The 21,503-nt window shown below is 33.0% G+C and overlaps 1 protein-coding gene across 1 annotated transcript; it reads left to right on the top strand.

The window, feature by feature from the left end:
• The first annotated feature begins 1,484 nt into the window (after positions 1–1,484).
• Positions 1,485–21,068, top strand: LOC106054606 (protein PTCD3 homolog, mitochondrial-like). Its single transcript, XM_056018232.1, has 25 exons — positions 1,485–1,615; positions 1,765–1,883; positions 2,052–2,091; positions 3,020–3,065; positions 3,195–3,263; positions 4,036–4,140; positions 5,063–5,183; positions 6,322–6,472; positions 6,616–6,703; positions 6,808–6,868; positions 7,772–7,854; positions 8,396–8,546; positions 9,548–9,601; positions 10,269–10,361; positions 11,466–11,494; positions 12,666–12,775; positions 13,595–13,673; positions 15,613–15,703; positions 16,353–16,438; positions 17,598–17,680; positions 17,826–17,894; positions 18,901–18,954; positions 19,290–19,353; positions 20,213–20,307; positions 20,894–21,068. The coding sequence occupies exons 1-25, from the start codon at positions 1,545–1,547 to the stop codon at positions 20,994–20,996; spliced, it is 2,115 nt and encodes a 704-aa protein (XP_055874207.1). The 5' UTR covers positions 1,485–1,544; the 3' UTR covers positions 20,997–21,068.
• The last annotated feature ends 435 nt before the right edge of the window (positions 21,069–21,503 follow it).

Raw genomic sequence — 21,503 nt, 5'->3', positions numbered from 1 at the left:
ATTACCAATTAGTAAAGGCAGTTGATCGTTGTGCTGGCCACATGACACCCTCGTTAACCCTGGACCGCATCATCTGCCCTACAGAACTAATGGTCGGAAAGGGGGAACTCTTTAAGGCATTATTATCGCCCTAGTTAAATAGTTACACAATTAAAATATTTTGGCATTAGTGAAGGTCCATTACACCAGCATGATAACATGATAGGAAGAGAACAAACTGTTATAATAAATGGTTTAAAATCAAAACCAATAGTTAACTCAGATGTACTTCAATGAACAATCTTACTTATTATAGGCCCACTACTGTCTTTAATTAACGCAAATGACCTACCGCCTACCCAAATGCATTAATTCAGGAACACAGCATTAGTTAAATCACTTAACACATAGATACATCAAGACAAAAGACTAAAAAGTAAAATAGCAATAATACATAAAACTGAACCATAATTCGCAAATGGAAAAACTCAACTTCCTTAACGAAAGACACAAAGATAAAAGGCACATTTTTTACATAGCCAAAACCAGTTGCCTGAATCAGCCAGGAAAAACAAATTTCTTAGCAGTGTTTCAGTCGTGTATTAACATGCTACATCAACGCATAAATACGCGTGTAACGTATAAATGCCTTCTTTATTTTGTTTTTAAGAATCTTCAAGGATGTTTGTTTGTAGGCCCCTTACAATGTTTACATGTTTAGGATTTTCCTTCAGAGTTGAAGAAAATCTATTTCCTAGTCCAAACCTCCTACTGGACGATGGGGGATGGCAGGAGCAGGGTATGAACCCCGGACCATCGAGACGACCTAACGCTGTCGAACCAGGCAGCCACCCTATAGGTTATAGCCATATGATAAAATATCGCATTGATTAAGGAATCCAGATGTATTATACAAACACTGAAACAAATGGCATTCTTCTGAAATCCAACTTTTTACCCAGCGTTAAAATACCAGTGTCAGATCTCACCTGTTAAAATAGAAATGTAAAAGAAACAGTTATGGAAGAAACTATAGCATAGGCCTAATATGAGAATGGTTTGTGCCAATACCAACGAATTAGGCCTATAGTAGGCTATATATGCCTAACCACACACGATGTTTGGATCGCTTTGCCCGAATGTCACAGAGAGAAATGCAGAGACACTACCTCAGTGTCGGATTTAAGTAAGTCGAGGTCCTGTCTAGGATATTTGTTTATCTAACGTTTATTGAAAACTTCAAATAAAAACATAACGCCCTCAATTATTAAATACATATAAAAGCAAGTCATAGGCCTATTTGTAAAAAAAAATAATTTCATTTCATTTTACTTATTTTTCGATAAATATGTATTTTATAATTTTTGGAGTTTGTGGATGGCTTCTGCCCTACTTCTGGGCACTGCTGCAAATCCGGTTCATCTAACCATGATCTTAAATTATTCTAAAATCTAACAAGTCAACATTTCCTACGATATCCGACAAATAATATATATACAGGTCATGACTGTTTTGCAAAACGAAGAACATAGAAAAACTCCAACTTTTATAATTATTAAAAAAAAATGGCAGCCGCCATCAGAAAACATTCGAAGGTTATTTTGTCGCGAGCTAAATTTATTGAACAGAACCTGAGGTGATTTACTAGACTAGGTCTATTTAAGTCTATTAGTAATAATAGTACTTGTCTAGATCTAAAATTAAAAATGTGTTCATTTGAAATTTATTAAATAATTAATTATTAAATTAATGTCTTGACTGACTTGACTTGGACTTTTTCCCTAGACATTTTACAGTTGGGCAAAGCTTACTTGGTAACACTTGGTTCATTTATGACAAAGCTAAGAAAAAGAAAGATTTTATTCCTGTGGAGCATCCTATTAAAATAGACAAGACTCCAGAAGGTTTGTTAGTATTTTTTTTCACACCTTAAAATTTAGAGTTAAGAATTAGAGTAACTCTCAGTAACTGAAAGTGAATGTCACTCACTGGCAAGATTTATATATAAATAATAACTTTAATACCAATAAAATCAATAAAACCAATAATTGTCACCTTTTTTTTCTCCTCAGCTGAACTCCAGCCAATAGTTATTCCAGACAAAATTGAAAGGTGAGAGAAATGAGGGTCTGTAGGAATGTTAGAATATTGACATATATATTATATTCAATGCCATAAATGATAAATCTAAAGTGTGAGTTGTGAGTCACGGTGGATGAGCGGTAAAGCGATTGGCTTCCGTACTATGGTCCAGGATTTAAATCTTGGTGAAGACTGGGATTATTAATTTCATGATCTTCTGGCATCTCTGAGTTCAACCAGCTTTACTGGATACCTGACATTAGTTGGGGAAAAGTAAATGTGGTTGGTCATTGTGCTGGCCACATGACACCCTCGTTAACTGTAGGCCACAGAAAAAGATGATTTTTTTTACATTATCTGCTGTATAGACCACAAGGTCTGAAAGGGTAACTTTACTGTTATATGAAGTGTACTTTATTACCAATTTTTCTTAAATTATTAATTTTTATGTGCGCTGGTGTTTACTGAACCTGAATCTAATTTAGAATTTTGAATAAGATAATTAACTATATCGCAAATTTGGATTTGTAGACAACAAAAAGCACTAATAGTATATTTAATGGAACAATATACACATGAATGATGAATGGAAATAATAAATCCACTATGAAGTAATGCTTTATACAATGATTGTCTTCCTTATTTATACTTTTCGATTTAAGTTTAGGTCTAGAAAAACCCAGATCCAGATATTCTTATTATTTTTATCTCCCTACTTACCAATCCAGTTAGAGATACATGAATCGAGAAATGGCTCTTTCCCCCAGTTTGGTGTTTACTATTAGAGATAATTAGTTTCTTTCCAGCTTGGTGTGTGACTATTAGAGATATACATTTTGTGAGGGATTTAAAAATTAAATTATAGGACTAATGTACAGAATGACACTTATTATGCTACTATTAAATCTTATTTTACATGAAATTAGCAAATTTCTAAGAATTATTTATTTTTGTTTAGGAGCCCTACTGCCATCTTAGAAGCTCTAGCCTCAACAGTGCGAAATGTAAGTATATTTTCTTATATCTTATATTAGAATACCCAGTAGATTACTCTCTTAGGGCTATCAATCTGAAATGATTTGCTATTGTATTTGAGATAAAACAATATAGAAGAAATTTCTTTTTGTTCACAGGACATTAACCAGCCGATGTACAGCTCGATCGATGATCCATATCTTTACTGCAACTCAGACTTTCTCAAGGTATTTATCTTTTTTTTTTCTTTTTTGTATCATCCAATAGCCCACTTGCTCAATAATATTGAATGCTAAAGGCTATTGGCCTTGATGTGACAGGTTTTACAAAAGAATTGCATATTTATTAGCTGCTTCTGTGTTGTTTTCTGCCATGCATCCCGGGACCTTCATTTACTGTGGCCTCCAGTGCCATGAAAGTAATGGATTCTTCAAAACATTCAAAACTATTTTTGATGACCTAAAAAGAAAATTATGCTAAATAAAAACACTTTTTCTTTGAAAACCTGCCAGTCTTAATCAGTACATCCTACTTTATAATCTCAGTAATGCACTATTTTTATAGCTTGATCTCCATGACCACAGCGGGCTTTGTGAAACTAGCCTTTAGATTCTCCAAAGGTGCAAACAGATCTTGATTTTTTTATTCTTCCAGTGTTAACTGACAAAAATAATTTTACCACAGTTCAATAATTTAACCCTTTTGAGAGACTACAGGAGATATTGAATATATATCTGTTAGTTGTTTTCTTGGTAGCATTCTCAAGGTGGAAGAAGAAAATGATTCAAGGACACCCTCAAAGCATCCCTCGACCTGCCACCTGGTAGTTAGAAGCACATGATAGAGCTTCATGGCATCACACTGTGAAAACTATCATAAAATTACAGAAGACTAGAGAACATCACTGGCAGAAGAGAACATTCTGGACTCACAAATATTTCTTATAAAAACATATTAATATGTAAAAATGCTGTGTGTTTTTTTTTTTTCTCTATACAGAAAAATAATATGGCTGCCAAGGACAGTGGGCGTAAGACTGCCAGAATGATGATGTCAATGTATCCTGAATACATTACCCAAATCTGGGAAGAACCTCTACCAGAAGTTAGTTCAACAAAATTTATTTTTTTTACTACATAGATGCCAATTTCTATAATTTATTCATCGTCCTTTTACCAAAAAAAAAACAAACAAAAAAATTACCTATTTTAGTTTTTGAAATATTTAATAAGCAAGGGAGGTACCTTCCAAAATGAATTTGCTAATATATATTCTCTTTTGTAATTGATTTCAAAAATATCTTTCTCACTCATTCCAAAGGACTGATGTCCTCTATTTAGTTTTCAAATTCATTGAAAGACATTTCTGTCTGAACTCTGTACATATATTTAAACTCACTGAAGAAACACTGTGTGGAATATTTTTTTATTACAAAACTAGTAATCCAGTTCTGAACCAAGTCACACAAAATACATTCTCTTGTACAATTAGAATAATAACCTGACTGACATATGATATTGTTGAGTAAATGAAACACAGTGAAAATACTGACGATCAATAACTAAAGATAATGACCACTGAACCCTGATAGATAGCTTTCCTTTCCTTTAAAAAAAACAACTTTTTAGATAGTTAAATAATTCATTGACCCTTTTCTGTGACTCTTTTACATCAATATCTTTTCAAGGTCTTCCAAAAATCTGGACTAACATTAAAAAAAAAGAATGGTTCTTTACACATAGACAATGTGAAATATCTGGTCAGTTTTCATGAGCAATGGTAGGCAGCATTGAGTGGGGTCAGGCATGACAATGCCCATCAGTGCTAAAAAAAAAATAAACAGCCAGATTGTGTGATATTCTCAATGTTGAGAAGAAAAAAAAATTCAATCACAGAAATAAACAAAAAAAAATTTAATAAATTGTTAACATTAAAGTCATTCTAAAGACAGGTAGGGGCCAAATAAATTATTTTTTCTTGCCAATATAAAAGACGAGTCAGTTATCCACTCATCCTTTGTGTGCAGGTCTGGCGAGACATTGTTCAAGGCTATGTCCACAAGGAGCCAAGTGAAGCTGCTCTGTTGGAGAGGATTGCAAAGAGAAAAGTTTCTGATGCCATTCAAGTTTATGAAGCAGTTAATCCAAGTAAATTGACTTTTATATTGATGTTAAGATTATATTATCATCAGTATTTTACTTTGAAAAAAAATTGATTCATAACTGATCATTTTATTATAAATTATTATCTCCGCTAATAATGTATATAAATATTTTGCAAGCATAAGTCCTTGCTTTTAACATCTGGCAGCTTGACTTGTAGAGAAGGAAATATGCTTATTTAAATTTCCCTAAGAATACAGGAGTCTATTTTAAATTTAAATGAGCGTCTTCTGTGTTATACGTATACAACAAATCTGGTTCATAAATAAATTTAGGGAAAAAAACAGCAACCCTGTAATTAGGTGAAGCTTATACCCTCCCTTTAACTCTTGGTCTAGGTAATTATTTTCTACATCAAAAAAATGGGGAAAAAAATTCACTGCTGCAGTCAGTTTTGTCAGAACATATCTCTTTAGTCTTTTAATGTGCCTTTTGAATAGAAAAAAACTTGTTTGTTTAAAGAACGACATTCTATGGCCTCCTTCCACCGCAATACGACTATGGATCATCTCATGGAAATGAGATGAATGCCTGGGCATTGGCTGTGGTCGGAACAACAGTTCCCCCCTCTCCATGCAGCTGTTGTATCCAAAGGAACGGCAGTGCTGATACAGTTTGGGGTCAGTGGCATCGCAGGTTCTGCCAAAGTGTAGCACTGGGTGCTGCAAACTGCCTTAGGGTCGCCAGCTCCTGATGATTTTTCCTCAGGGTTGACTCCCGAAGCCTTTCCCATGATTGGGTATAGCTGCAAGGCAACAGAGGTTTGAATTCAGAGTTTTCCTTCTCCTAGGTGGGTAGCCAGCCATGGCTAACGAGCCCCTCCTCCCTGAAGCTTACTGGTTTAGGCACCAGTTATTCGCCTTTGCCCCTTCTTCTGTTAGTGAGAACAAGTTCCGCCTGACTCAATATCTGAGCCACATGTGAAGGCCAGGAGTTGGACTGGTTGTCAGGCTATTTGAGATGCATGCCATTAGGAAGCCTTTTATAGGTAGTGGAGTGCTAACATCCATTACCACTTCCGGCAATGACAACCATGCGGAACAACATTACACAAATGCAAATTTGTCATATTATAATGCTTGTCTGAAAATGTAAATAAAAAATTATTCAAATTTAATTTCAGAATCGCAATTAAGTCAAGAGACAATTGAAAAATTTTTGGAACTTTTGTGCGTATTCAACAATCAGAGTCCAGAGATTCCCAGTGATGTCCAACAGTTTATAGAACCTCCATCGTTTATCAAAGATGCTCCCTTTCCTGCTGTTACATGGCAGTGAGTGCAACATTTTTGTTTAGTAATGAAAGTCTAATTGGTATTAATGTACTTTCTCCACTAATGGTACAAGCTTGAGCTCATTTATTTATTTAGGGATATCATTATGAATGCCCCATAATACAATTTTCATGTTATTATAGAAAAGAAAGCCTGGCTGAACAAGTGTTTAGAGATTTACCAGTTAAAACCACAGCGGCTTACTGTTATTTGATACGAGGGATGGCTACAGTAAGTATATATGTTTAGTCTTTTTTTTTTTAAAGATTTGGTTGTACATGTCGATTGAACTTTTTTATTATTATGTGCTTTACTATGTTCTTGTTTTATTTCAGTACTTTAACAAAAATGGTGCAATGAGTTTGTTCCGTGAAATGAGAGCTGCTAATTTGACAGGTATTTCAAGCCTTATATTTCGGCACCTTTTATTATATATACAAAATTCTTTTTTTTAAACTTCCTACTGCTTTTGGACAGGAAATTGTAAACAGTCCATTGTATAGTTTAATAAATAATATATCTTTGCTGTCTCACTCAGGCATGTTTAGATGAAACAATAATTTGATGAAGTGGCTAATTTTTTAATTCTTAGGATAAAATTTCAGTCACTTGTTAAAACAAAAATTGATACTGTTATAGGATCATCTTTCAACATTGTTCATTTAGTCACAAAAAAGTAATTTTTGTAGTTGGTTTTAAATTTAAGACTTTTGGCTATTTTGACTTTTTGGTCACCATCACTCTCACCTAGTGCAGTCTAGTGCTGTCTTCCCAATGGTAGTATCAATGTTCACTGTTTTAAGGTCCTGTTTGATTACATACACATAAAGGAGCTTGGGGTGACCAGTTTTTCTTCAGCAAGATGTTAGAGTACCCATAAAGAATTACTTTTGGAATGCGATTGTTCTCCATCTGGTAAACATGACAGAGCCAGCGCAGGTGTTGCTGTCTGAGGATTGGGACAATGCTGGGAAGACCTGTTGGTGCAAGGATTTTAGAACTGCACACTATCTCTTGCCATGTGATTTTCAAGATAATGATAAAATTTCAGTACAAAGATAATGATACTATGTTATACTGTTAAAGGAGCACACTTTTAATTGTAGACTTGCTGCTACATTAATCAGTGTTAGTCAAGCTATGGGAGGTAGGAGATTGGACCTATTATAGTTTCATTTTCAAAGGCATCTGCTAGTCTACACACATTTTCTAGTTATCCTATGCTCTGTTTTCCTGCATTCTTTGCCTTTTGGCATTATGTAAAGCTAATTGTTTGTCCTTATTGTTCCTGGACTACAGCGGATGTTCTGACCTACAATGATTTATTGTCTGTGGCCTCTCTTGATCTAGAAACCATGGAAGAAGTCATTTTGGAAATAGAGGTACTAGATTTCCTTTACATACGATAAATTTAAAGCAGCTTAGACTGTATAAATTAAGATACAGGGTAGCTATATCGAAAACACCCTTTACACACTGATATATTTGTCGAAGCACATCTTTTCAAAAGTGAAAAAAAATGTGGTTTTTATATATATGATATATATACTAGCCAGATATTACCCGTGGGTCTTCACTTGCATATCACAGATATAGTCAGTGATATAGTGTATTAGAAACACATTAACAAAATAGTACTGTTAAAAGTAAAGTGAACTTTATTTCTTTACTTCCTCTTTCCACACGCATTCACACCTTTCCACATACATTCACACCTTTCCACATTCACACTACTCTGCGCACTGACTGTAACAGTGACTTTTTTTTGTTAGGTCTCTGAGTAGTTGCATGTTTGTCCTCAAACTATCTTAATCAAATTAAATTCTTGATCTATAGAGACACGTCCATGTCAACAAATTTTTTTTCTGTATGTATCCTGGTTATTTGTTCACTTCATTATTGTCTTGATGATGTTTACTTTAGACTCTTCTGAAAGACATGGCTGCCAGCAATGTCAAGCCCAATGTCCAGACTTTCAACTCAGTTCTCTTCAGCTGTAACAGAGTATCTCGCTGGTCAGGGTGCAAGAAGTTTGCATTGTCTGTGATGTCGGAAATGAAAGCACTTGAACTCGGTAAATGATGAGACATTTTCGGATTAAACTAACAGAATTTTAATCTTTAAAAAAATAAATTTCTTTTATGACTGAAAAATAAATTTGATTAGAAAACATTTTTATTTAATTTTAATCTGTTTTCACACCTGTGATTCTTAAGGTCAGAATTAAATATTGAATTAAAAAATGGAAGGAAAAAGGAATTATTATTGGTTGGTCTTATCGAGCTACAGACATTCCTTCAAAGAAGCTTAATTACATGTTAGGCATATTCATGTGTTAACCCAGTGGTACATGCTAATGAGAGACTAGGTTAATTTCTCCTTGTAAATTTTATAGTCAGACTGAGCAGAAAGTAAATTAAACATTTGTAGCTGGCTACAGAGTTTATTACCCCAGCTTGAAACATACATTGAGGGCTACTATATTTTTTCTCATTATTATTGAAAGGAATTTGTCTACTGAACTACCAACCTATAGGAAGTAAACTGAATAATCACTTATAAACATTTTTTTTTTAAATGAAATCCTTGACATTAAGGTTATAACTGAAAAGCAGAAGTGAAACACAAAAAAAGTTTATGATTTCTGTATATACTTTGTTATATTATAAACTTTAATGTAACTGAACAGCACACATGTTGGCAAGATGAATTTTAATTAGGAGGAGAATTATAATGAAAAGAAAGGAGGGGGGGGGGGAATTCATTGATCAAATAAAGCAACCTATTTACTTGTTAACAAATATTTGTTTCTGTCTAGCTGTTCAAAAATGAACTATGATGTCTTCTTTTTACCATTCTGGTTTTCCATAGATATAGCTGTCATGACCCATTCTAATGTTATGTCATAGTTTGTTTGTTTTTATGATAATAATTTCTTTGAGCATTATTTATTTATTTTATTGAATCTCATGTCACATTTACACATTTTAATTTCTTGTGTCACTTTCTTTTTGGTGAATGATCATGACAAGTGTTTATAATCTCTAAATGTGAATCCGTTTGATTCGTCAACAGAACCAACGCTAGCCACCTACCTCCAGATGCTGAAAATTTTCTATGATATCAAAGGTTTGTAACTATTTACTGAGTGAAGCCTTACTTGTGGTAAAAGTAGCATTGAGTTGAAATTTGTCTTATTGTTTCTAAGTGATTGTGCAATAAGTGATATAAATGTGTGTACTTGGATTTAAGGGTTTTAGGCTGGGTGAGGATGTCTAGTCACTAATGAGAAAGATGGGATGACAGCCAACAAGCACACACAGTGGTCAACTGTTACCACTCAGCTCTCTTTCTTCTGTTTTAATACTTGGGTAGAATGCATCAATACACCAAAACATTTTGTGTTTTGTTTGTGTATATGAAAGTTCCTTCTGCACTTTTGATGGTGGTGTGCAGTGGCCAGTGATAACAGAAATAATTTCTTTAAATCAGACCATAGGATGTTAAAATTGATTGTTAAATTTAAAAAAAAATAAAAATTTTCTAACTTAGTGGAAATTCCAGCACTATCAAAGTGTAGGCCCAAAAATATTCTGATAAATGAACTATTTCATTGAATTGGTCAGTCCAAATTAAAATGTTCTACATTTCATTATGCTCTCCTATTTTCTATTTTATTTATTATTTTGCTGTTGTACATCAGAATTAGAATAACAATATAACCATTTTATTATTATGTTGTTTTTTTTAATTTCCCCTCTTTAAATGTATTTGTGTATATATTTTTTTTACCTAGACAAATCACCCAAAACCAAAAATGCAGATTTGTTTCTTGATATACTCAACAACATGGAAAGTAAAGAATACCAGTTGACTTGCGAGAATGACTGTAAGTAGAATGTTCGTGGACATGACTTAAAATTTGAGTTTTCTTTGCAGAAACTCTTATCAACTATTTATTATTTTTTCTTAGTGGACATTACTTAATAGATGAAAGTACATCTGGAAAGTTATATTTCATTTTTTTACCCTTATATTTGTGTGTATGTGTTTGCTTTTATAGGTGCTTCCTAAAGGATGAGGGAGGATTATTATGTTTGTCCACATATTAAAGACTTTAAACTTATTCCCCAGGATAAAATAATCTCTTTATGCTAACAGTTCTATTAGTCAATCAGTATTTCATATATTTGTATTGGTTTTCAAATTTTTTTTTATGTCTTTTTTTAAATAAATGCAAAAAGAAAAAATGTTTTGGCAACAAAGGTGAGAGTGCATGTCTGTTGTGTCTTCTTTCCGCCATGATATCTTTGTTGAAAGACCGTGTTCACTTTATGTCACAGGCAGTATAGCTTTTCTTCTATAAGACTTTTTTTTTTTTTCTTTATTGGGGCCTCTCAGTGAAGAATGCAGTTTTAAAGGACATGGTTGGCATTCTCAGGTGTCACTCCACAGGGGAATATTTCAGTAAAACTTTTCTGTTGTGTCTGGTTCCGGGGTGAAAAATTATACATTGGTTACCTTGCTTTTGAAATAAGATGATTTAATAGAGCATAAAGTCAGACTTGATAAACCATACAAGGAATGATGAAAGGTTTGTCATGTGAAGTAGCATGCATATGGCCCAACAAAAACATCACCATGTATTCAACATTTTATCAGTGCATACATCTGTTGGTTTATTTGACTATCAGTACATACATCTGTTGGTTTATTTGGCTATCAGTACATACATCTGTTGGTTTATTTGGCTATCAGTACATACATCTGTTGGTTTATTTGGCTATCAGTACATACATCTGTTGGTTTATTTGGCTATCAGTACATACATCTGTTGGTTTATTTGGCTATCAGTGCATACATCTGTTGGTTTATTTGGCTATCAGTACATACATCTGTTGGTTTATTTGGCTAATTTTTTTCTTTTCTTTATGAACTGTGCTCCTTCACTTCAGCTGTGATTTTACTTAACACTATTCTTCACTTTCCACAGTGCTGTTTTTCAGAATGGCAATGAGAGTGGTAAGTTCAATATTTTTAGCCAGTATTAATTGTATAATGTCCACATCAGTGTTTAATTCACTCTTGAATAAGACTCTAAATGAGATCCATCTAGAGCTGAAAAAATATATTAGATCTATAGTTCTGTTGATTTTTAGTAGTCTTTATATATACATTGCTAAGGTATTTTTACAGAGCTTATATCAACTCATTTGGTCTGTCTGTCTGGTCAAAATTATTTGACATGTTATTTCTCCCACTTCCTTTTTCTGTTGCAGTTGAAACTTGGCACAATTATTTCTTGTTGATGACAACACATGAATCAATAAAAAAATTAACCAATTAGTCATTATAATTAATTGTAAGTTATAAGTCATTGTAATTAATTAATTAATTAATTTTTTAAAATGGAAAAAGTACTAAGCTAATGGAAGATAAGCGTTGCAATAATGAGAGATGCAAGACCAGGAGAGTAACAGATGCAATTTTGTACAGTTATGATTGATTCAAAATAATTGTTGCCATTTGAATCAATAAAAGAGAGGTTTTTAAAACATATTTTTTTATGTTTAGCTTGTTTTTAACTAAAAATTGTGTAATTGTAGAAATTATATAATATTGTCATTTTAAATCAAAAGTCTCAAACATTACCATGTTCAATAAGTTCCTATCTCCTCCAAGATCATCAGTTGTGACAAATATCTTACTCAAGTTTTGGTTATGAAAGTAATCTCTTGCAGAGTTCAAATGAAAACTGCAGAGTTCAAATGAAAACTGCAAACTGTTTTTTATTCATTTACAAGAATTAGAATACTTATATAGTTATAGTAAAAGCGATTTAGGGAATGTAACGGGAAAGAAACAATCATTTATTCTTCTGTAATTGTGTAACACAAATATGTAAAGTTTTGATATTTCTCAAACCAAGGTAATATCTCCTTCATGTGTTTCTAAGTGGTTTGAAACTGTGTCCCTTTGCTTTAATAAACTAAGCATGCATAGTGTGTGCACTTAAAGTCAAAGCAAGATTTTAATAAGCTGTGGGTGTTTATTTAGAACTTTTTATAATTGTGAGTTTGATTGGCCTAGTATTTATGTTTGTCTTGTTTTCTTTCATTTTATTTACCTGAAACATTGCATATATCATATACAGTTTTAAGCACTTAGAAGGTTTTGTTTTGTATTTTTTAAGATTACGACACATCTTCCTGATGCCAAGATTGCTCTGCGGTTACACACGATTTTTAAAACTGGCAAAAATAGTGATTTGGTTGGACACAGACAATTACAATTCACCTATTAGTAAGTACATGAAGTTAACATTAAGTTATTAAACATCAATTCATTTTCTTTTTTTTTTTTTTTAGAATAACTTGGTTTTTACTCAAAACTATTTTTTGTGGGTCAGTTTAAATATACTATCCTACTAAAATAAATGTAACTTGCTAAAGTGTTTGTACATAATAGTGGTGCACATAAAAATTCAAATCAACAGACACAAAAGCTGGAGAACAATTCATAAACATTCAGGTTAAAAAATAAGTTATTAACTCTTTTAGGATGATATTACATGCCAGGGGAATTTTTAACATCCCTCATCATCATCATCAAACTCCATTTGAGTTAGGGCTTGAGAGACTGAAATCCTCTCTTGTTAAAGCCCTGGAGAGAAACCCTGCTGTTATGCATAATGCATACATGTTATCATCCAGGTCCCAGACCTGTCAAGATGGAGATTAGCAAATCTGGGGCACATGAGTCAAAATTAGGCCATAGGGACCAGTCCTGCATTGTGCTATATTAGCTTGCTCAGGCCTGGACAGCCTCCACCACGGGGAAGTGCGGTCAGAGCACCTCATGCCCTCCCAGACTCCACAGGTTATAGATTCATCATAAAGTGCTCATACGCATGATCATATCATAAACACTATTGTTTGTTACAAATTTTTAATTTAGCAGAAATGAGAGAAACTAAAGTTTTGTTAAATAAAAATATAAGGTTTAAAAACTTGAAAAATATATAAATAATATATTTTTTTTTAATTGTTTTCATATTCTTTGGTCCAATGTATGATTTGCTTACAACTTACTCTTTAACCAAGCATTGTAATTCATCTGCAGTTTAGACTTGATCTCACTAATCGCCCAGCTAGAGCACACAGATGTTGTCATGAACCTATACCAGTCAGTTTGTCCTTTTGTAAGTAGAAATATGGGGGGGGGGGGGGTACCTTAAGCTCTATACCTTGTTATTTTTTTTTTCTAGGATCTGTCTCAATAGTTTGATACAAACTTATTTGCTATGTAATGCCATGTCCATGACAGAGACTGAATGAATGTGCTATGTAATGCCATGTCCATGACAGAGACTGAATGAATGTGCTATGTAATGCCATGTCCATGACAAGAGACTGAATGAATGTGCTATGTAATGTCATGTCCATGACAGAGACTGAATGAATGTGCTATGTAATGCCATGTCCATGACATGTACCTTAAGCTCTATACCTTGTTATTTTTTTTTTTCTAGGATCTGTCTCAATAGTTTGATACGAACTTATTTGCTATGTAATGCCATGTCCATGACAGAGACTGAATGAATGTGCTATGTAATGCAATGTCCATGACAGAGACTGAATGAATGTGCTATGTAATGCCATGTCCATGACAGAGACTGAATGAATGTGCTATGTAATGCCATGTCCATGACAGAGACTGAATGAATGTGCTATGTAATGCCATGTCCATGACAGAGACTGAATGAATGTGCTATGTAATGCCATGTCCATGACAGAGACTGAATGAATGTGCTATGTAATGCCGTGTCCATGACAGAGACTGAATGAATGTGCTATGTAATGCCATGTCCATGACAGAGACTGAATGAATGTGCTATGTAATGCCATGTCCATGACAGAGACTGAATGAATGTGCTATGTAATGCCGTGTCCATGACAGAGACTGAATGAATGTGCTATGTAATGCCATGTCCATGACAGAGACTGAATGAATGTGCTATGTAATGCCGTGTCCATGACAGAGACTGAATGAATGTGCTATGTAATGCCATGTCCATGACAGAGACTGAATGAATGTGCTATGTAATGCCATGTCCATGACAAGAGACTGAATGAATGTGCTATGTAATGTCATGTCCATGACAGAGACTGAATGAATGTGCTATGTAATGCCATGTCCATGACAGAGACTGAATGAATGTGCTATGTAATGCCATGTCCATGACAGAGACTGTATGAATGTGCTATGTAATGCCATATCCATGACAGAGACTGAATGATGTGCTGTGAAATGCCATATCCATGACAGAGAGTGAATAATGTGCTATGTAATGCCATGTCCATGACAAAGACTGAATCATGTGCTATGTAATGTCATGTCCATGACAGAGACTGAATGATGCGCTATGTAATGCCATATCCATGACAGAGACTGAATAATGTGCTATGTAATGCCATGTCCATGACAGAGACTGAATGATGCGCTATGTAATGCCATGTCCATGACAGAGACTGAATGATGTGCTATGTAATGCCATGTCCATGACAGAGACTGAATCATGTGCTATGTAATGCCATGTCCATGACAGAGACTGAATCATGTGCTATGTAGTGCCATGTCCATGACAGAGACTGAATCATGTGCTATATAATGCTATGTGCTTGTCAGACTGAATAAAAAATCAAGTTTTGTATCTAAGAGTGTACATAGCAATAATGTGCTACTGTACATAACTTTGTGTTTGTTAAAGACTCAAAGATGTGCTATGGAATACTACAGTCCTTCGATGCTAGGTTTTATAGAACACTTGTATGGAAAGATTTAATAAATTTAAAACTGGTTTTATTAAGTTTAAATTAAATACAAATCAATGAAAGGTAATTGATATATAGGTTAAGTGTGTGTTTAAAGAAGCTCATTTATTAAGTATGTCCCTGAAACTGACACAAGATGAAGTACTATAACTGTGTACCTTCTAGAATTTGTAGAATGGCCAATTTATCATTGGTTACATGTATTGTCTATGTCTCTTTGTCAATAGATCATTGTAATTTTGTTGTACTTTTTTTAAATTAATAGTTATGGAATCTTTTGTATATTTGTTTTCTATTTTGGTCTAGATATTCTACCCAACATCTGATATCTACTTAATGATATTGGAGAATATTTCACTGTACAACACTTTCCAGTACATACCAGTAATATATACAGGTTGGTTTGTTTTGTTTTTTTGTTGCTGTTTGTTTTTATATTTCTTTCTTTCTTTTTTATGATGGTGTATTAAAGTTCAGAGAATAGGATTTTCAATTGCATGTATTTTTTTTCTGGAAGTGATTTTAATTATTTTTTTACATGTAAAGACAAATATAAAATCATTCAATTAGTTAAAAATTGACATAATATTATACATGGTATTTTCTTAGAAAAATTTTAAAAATTATCTAGCTCATTATTATTTATCCACGTCAAAAAAAAAAGTTTTTCTAATTCATTAATAATTTGTCAAGATATTGTGTGAAACGTGGTCAAGAGACTTGATTTTGGCTTGGTTACCTATGAAGGGGGCTCGAGCTAACCCGACTCGAGCAGAGTTGTGTTTACTGAGCGCCTTAAAGCATGGAAAACCATTGGTCCACACATGAGATTGGAACATAGCGCTCTGAGCATGCTATAAGCATGAAAGTAGCACTATATAAAAAGCTAATATTTATTTATTTAGTTATATTGTATAGTAGAAATAGTTTTAATCTTTAAAAAAAACAAAAAACAATATTTTTGTTTATCACTTGTCGTGACTTCTTTCCAGTTTATGTCAATCGTTAATAAGAATGTTGTTGTTTTTTTTTCAAATGTGTTGCAGACATTCAAAGAGGCAACTATTTTGTTGACAAGAACTTTGCCCTGACATTTTTCAAAACACTTGCCCAACACAAACATGAACCAACGGTTTGTCTAGTTGTTTTTTTTACTCACCTCTTGTGTTTTTGGCTGCTCCCATCAAAGGAAAAGCCGCTGTTCATTTGTGTGGTCTGTCTGTGACATTTAGATCTCAAAATCTAGAAAAGCTATTGACAACCTGATTTCACCATATTCTGTGGCTTACTAAGTTTAGGTGCTATGGTTACTTTTGGTCTTCTGAAAGTAACCCCTTTTTTTTGTATTTGTTATTTATACAAAGAGACCAAATTTTAAAATGTAACTTTTAGTATACAATTAAAGCGAGGAGCATGCCCTTTTTATATAGTAGATCTTTATTTGTATAAAAGAAAAAATTATTTGAATTTTGATTATGAAAATAGAAAGGAAAACTAACTGACTTGTGGACAAGACGCCTAGATCTTGGAAAAACTTTATGATCCAAATTGAATGAATATATATATATATATGTCCATTTACTCACTTAAAGCTAATAACAATGTAAAAACACATAAAATGGAGAGCTTTAGTTTGTTATCCCATGTTACTACCATGTTAAATAAAAATAGAATATTTAAGCAACCTGCTTTTATAGAAATTGTAGACTGTCAAAATTTGTTAAAGGGGAAATAATTTTGGATGTTTAGCTAAGGAAAACTATTCAACATAAAGTTTTAAGCAATGAAAAACATTTATGGAAAAAAGAAAATGAAAAAAAAAGAGTTTTAAAGCATCCACAATGGGTTAATCTGACCGAAATAACAGGTTCAAATCATCGAGAGGAACATTGAAGAGAAAGTTAATAGTTGCTTACCCTTGTATAAATTTTTTGTGAATGAAGCGGATAGTGAATTACAGTCTGATGTTATACAAGTCAGTATAGAGATATCGAGAGCTTGTCATTTACATTGTTTTACTGTTGTAATTACAAGTTTCCAAGCTAGAATTTTTGTATTGTTGTAATTTGTTACTCTACAGTTTCAGAGCTAGTTATTTTTGTTACAATAGTTTGTTACTCTACAGTTTCAGAGCTAGTTATTTTTGTTACAGTAGTTTGTTACTCAACAGTTTCAGAGCTAGTTATTTTTGTTAAGTAGTTTGTTACTCTACAGTTTCAGAGCTAGTTATTTTTGTTACAATAGTTTGTTACTCAACAGTTTGATAGTTTGTTTTATCTATTTCCTTACAGCTTCAAGGACAACTGTGTGATATTGTTCAGTCTTTGTTGGCGGTTTGGAAACTAAAACAAGAAAAGATGCATCAACTTCCAGCGTAAGTGAAACCCCATCGAGGGAATTGTTCTTTCCTCTCTAGATTAAGCTTCAGATTTACTTTGTTCTATATATTTTTTGTAAAAGAATTTGCATGTATCTGTTTTTATTGTGTATATATATATACTTGTGTTTTCAATTCCTAGCATTGATGGGGATGTCATAGGAGAAATGATTATCATCCACCTAAACAATGATGATCATGTCAAAGCTTGGTATGTACTTGCTTTCCTTTTTAAAGTTTTTATCTAATTCTACTTCCATAAATAGTCACAATGGTTAATCGGTTATTAGTACCAAAACAATCACATTTAAATGTGGTCAGATTATCTGTATTTGACTAATAGTGAGAGGGTTGTTGTTTTTTTTGGGTTGATACATTTTTTTTTAAATTTTCATTCTGCTTCATTTAAAGATTTTACCTGAATGTACTTGCCTATTCAGTCACATCTGGTTATGCAGACCAGCTGGTTGTTAGGATCAAAACGATCATATCTCAATGTGGTCTGATTGATTATTTGGCTTTGACTACATATTTTGGAGTTATTTTCGGTTGATACATTTTTACTTCATTGTGCTTCATATAATCTGTCAAAACAACAAGTTTGAATGTTTCCTTGATGGTTCTGCTAGCCTGATCCAGTCCTTACTGCTAAATTATTCAGCCTGCGTTTCTAAAAAACAATTTCACATTAACTTCACCAAGAGGATGTTTCTTATTTAGATTAAAAAGAATGTTTTGTTGGAACGTAACAAACTTTAAAAATGAGATTCTGGTTTAAGATTTGTCATTAAAGTAGATGCTGAAAGATATTTAAAAACAGATATGACAAGCTAATTTAACTTATGGGCTATTAGAGCATGGAATGGGGTTTGGGATGCCTGAGCTAGCCAGGAAAACCAATGACTTGGCAGAATTTAAGTCATTGGTTAATTTGCATGACTAGATTGACCTAGGAAAACATGCATAGAACGGAATCATCTTCTTTTTTGAAGTACTATCTGTATCTTATAAGATAGGATAAGAAATGTTTTTCTATACTGGTATAAAATATTTATATGTTACTCATATTTTTATATTTATAGAGCATGTCGTTAGCAGTCCTTTAAATTGAAATGTCCTTTTATTAAAAGTTTGTAGATTTCCCTTCCCCCATTCGACCAATTTTCTGAAGTTGTTTAATCAATGTTTATTTAAAAGCATTCAAATCTATTTCTCAGTGAATTATTTGAGCTATACAAACACACAAGAAGCCTAAGGAAAACAAGTCCAAGGTAAGACAACCCATTTTCAATGACACATTCAAGGAATCTCAATTTTTACATTGTCTTACAATTTACAGCCAGAAAAAGAGCTGCATAAAAAGAAGAAAATATCCTTCACATATCTATTTGTTTATCTAGTTCAAATTATTCTTATTCTAATGACATTTTACTCCATACTTATGATTTTATTTATTTATTTTTTTTGCTGCTGGACTTAAAAACTATTTGGTGCATTAACCGAAAATTTTGTTTTCAAAACTGTCTCACTTTTTTTAATTTCATATTGTAATTTTAAAAATGCATAAAAAAAAAATAAAGATTTTAAATCTTTTTTTTTTTCTTAGTGCACTGTCATTGAGCAAGCTGGCCAAAAAATTAATCTCTGTGCCTGATTACAATGCTGCAAAGGTTAGTCTCATTAGCTGTCTTGCTTTGTTCAGCATCTCAGTCGTCTTGTGTACTAAACATTCTTTGCTTTGATTATTTTAATCCTTTATTATTCAAAGTGATAAGTCAAAAATGAGGCTATGGTCATCATTCATAAATTAATTGGGGGGGGGGGGGGGGGCAGGAGGAGCTTTAGACCACTTTCTGTTGTGCAGTGTGAGAATAGTGGTATATTTCAATCATACATTACACTATTTCAACACATTTAAAGAATGAAAATTGGGATGATTGAAGTCACTGACTCTGGTCTCAGAAATGTCTAAATCAGTCTTGAGTACTGGTTGGAGACACTCACACAGCCTGCCACTGGTATAAGACTTGGACTTCCCCAGCCCCTGCCTTTTTAATTTCCCATTTCTCCTTGGTCTTTCATTGATGTCTATGTGTGTGTAGCCACCTCACACTTCCACTCCTCTAATTAGTTGTAAGCAAAAAATAAATTTGGTGCACATATACTAGTATATTTTATTCCAACTTGTGTGATTGTATGGTGGCTATGAGTGGAGATAGTTGTGATTTAATGGTTATGAGTGGAGGGTTTTAAAAAAAAAAAGTGTAGCCTCACCATAAACATCGAAAATGATCATTTCAACAGGATCAGATCTGGTTCTATTGTAGAAGTGCTTATTCCATAATGGAAATCTTTCTGTGTTTTCCTTATTATGAGTAATAGAAGTGACTTGACAATGTTAGATTGAAAGAATATTGAAGGGCCTGGTAGAATTTCAAACTTAGCACTAAACGTTATACAAATGTTTAATAAGTTTTAAGTTTTTTTGACTTTTTTTCTTTCAACATTTGTATTTATTCTATTTGTTAGAATGTAATGACAACAATGTTAGCATTGGATTATGAAGGTATCCCAGACTTGGTTGAGACATGCTTAGACTTGTTAGCACTACCAGAAGAAGAAAGGTAGGCCTTCATTTTTACTTCTTTTTTAAAATTCTGTATAGACCAAACACATTTGTTAATTATGTATTGTTTGTACCTTTAACTCATGACTTTGTACTAGTATTTGGCTTATTCATTGTCGTCATTATTGTAATGTTCCTGTGACAACTCAAATTTACACTTTAAGAGAACAAGACAACAAGCTGTTATTTCTGAAACACATTATTATCACGCCCTAGCAGCTTATTAAATTAGTAAGCAGTGTATTTAAAAATATTACCAAAAGCAACTTATTTATTTGTTCTACATAACATGGTCATGTCGTCTCTATGGTCCCTGCCCACTGCCATCCCCCATCATCCTGTGGGAGGTTTGGGATAGGAAGTAATAATCTGAAGGAACATCTGCAACGTGTAAAGCAAAAAAAACAACGTATAATAATTTCATAAGTATTAGACGACAGAGATCTAAGTGTTCATGCAGAAGCAGAAAGTTAATTAGATTTCATTTGTTTTATTAACTTTAAGCACACGTAGAAATTTAAAATAATGTGACTAAATGATTCACTTAATAACTAGTAAATTAATTAATGGCTTTTTATTTGCAGAATGTACTTAGAAGGATTAGCTCGAAGTGCTCCATCAAAAACAATATCTGAAAGTACTTCATCAAGTTCTGAAAGCAGTTCATCAGATTCCGATTCAGACTAAGCTCACTTCATCACATGTTTCATTGTATAGAAATTAGTCATTATTTTAAGGGAAATAAAGTTTTTGAGATCAGTTTCTTGTGGTTTAAATTATTTACCAGAAAAGATTTGAAAGATAACATGGTTTTGTTTGGCTGTGTTTCTCTTCATTCCTTCAGTTTAACCCTATGCAGACTGTCATGGTTTCTTTATCCTGGAGATTTTGGTTGGCTAGGCTTCAAATGACAAAAAAAAAAAACTGTTCTCATTTAAGTTGATGATAAAATGTATTTTTTTTCCTTCTCTCTTGCATCATCAAACTCCATGTAACTTTTGCAAAGCATAGTTGATGATAAAATGTATTTTTTTCCTTCTCTCTTGCATCAACAAACTCCATGTAACTTTTGCAAAGCATAGTTGATGATAAAATGTATTTTTTTCCTTCTCTCTTGCATCATCAAACTCCATGTAACTTTTGCAAAGCATATAGCTGAGTACCTTTTAAATGCACTGACTTTGTGTGTTTGAT

Source organism: Biomphalaria glabrata, chromosome 1, assembly GCF_947242115.1.
Source record: "Biomphalaria glabrata chromosome 1, xgBioGlab47.1, whole genome shotgun sequence".
Classification (NCBI taxonomy): Eukaryota; Metazoa; Mollusca; class Gastropoda; family Planorbidae; genus Biomphalaria; species Biomphalaria glabrata.
The sequence above is the reverse complement of the archived record's forward strand: the minus strand, read 5'-3'. Positions and strand labels throughout refer to the sequence as shown.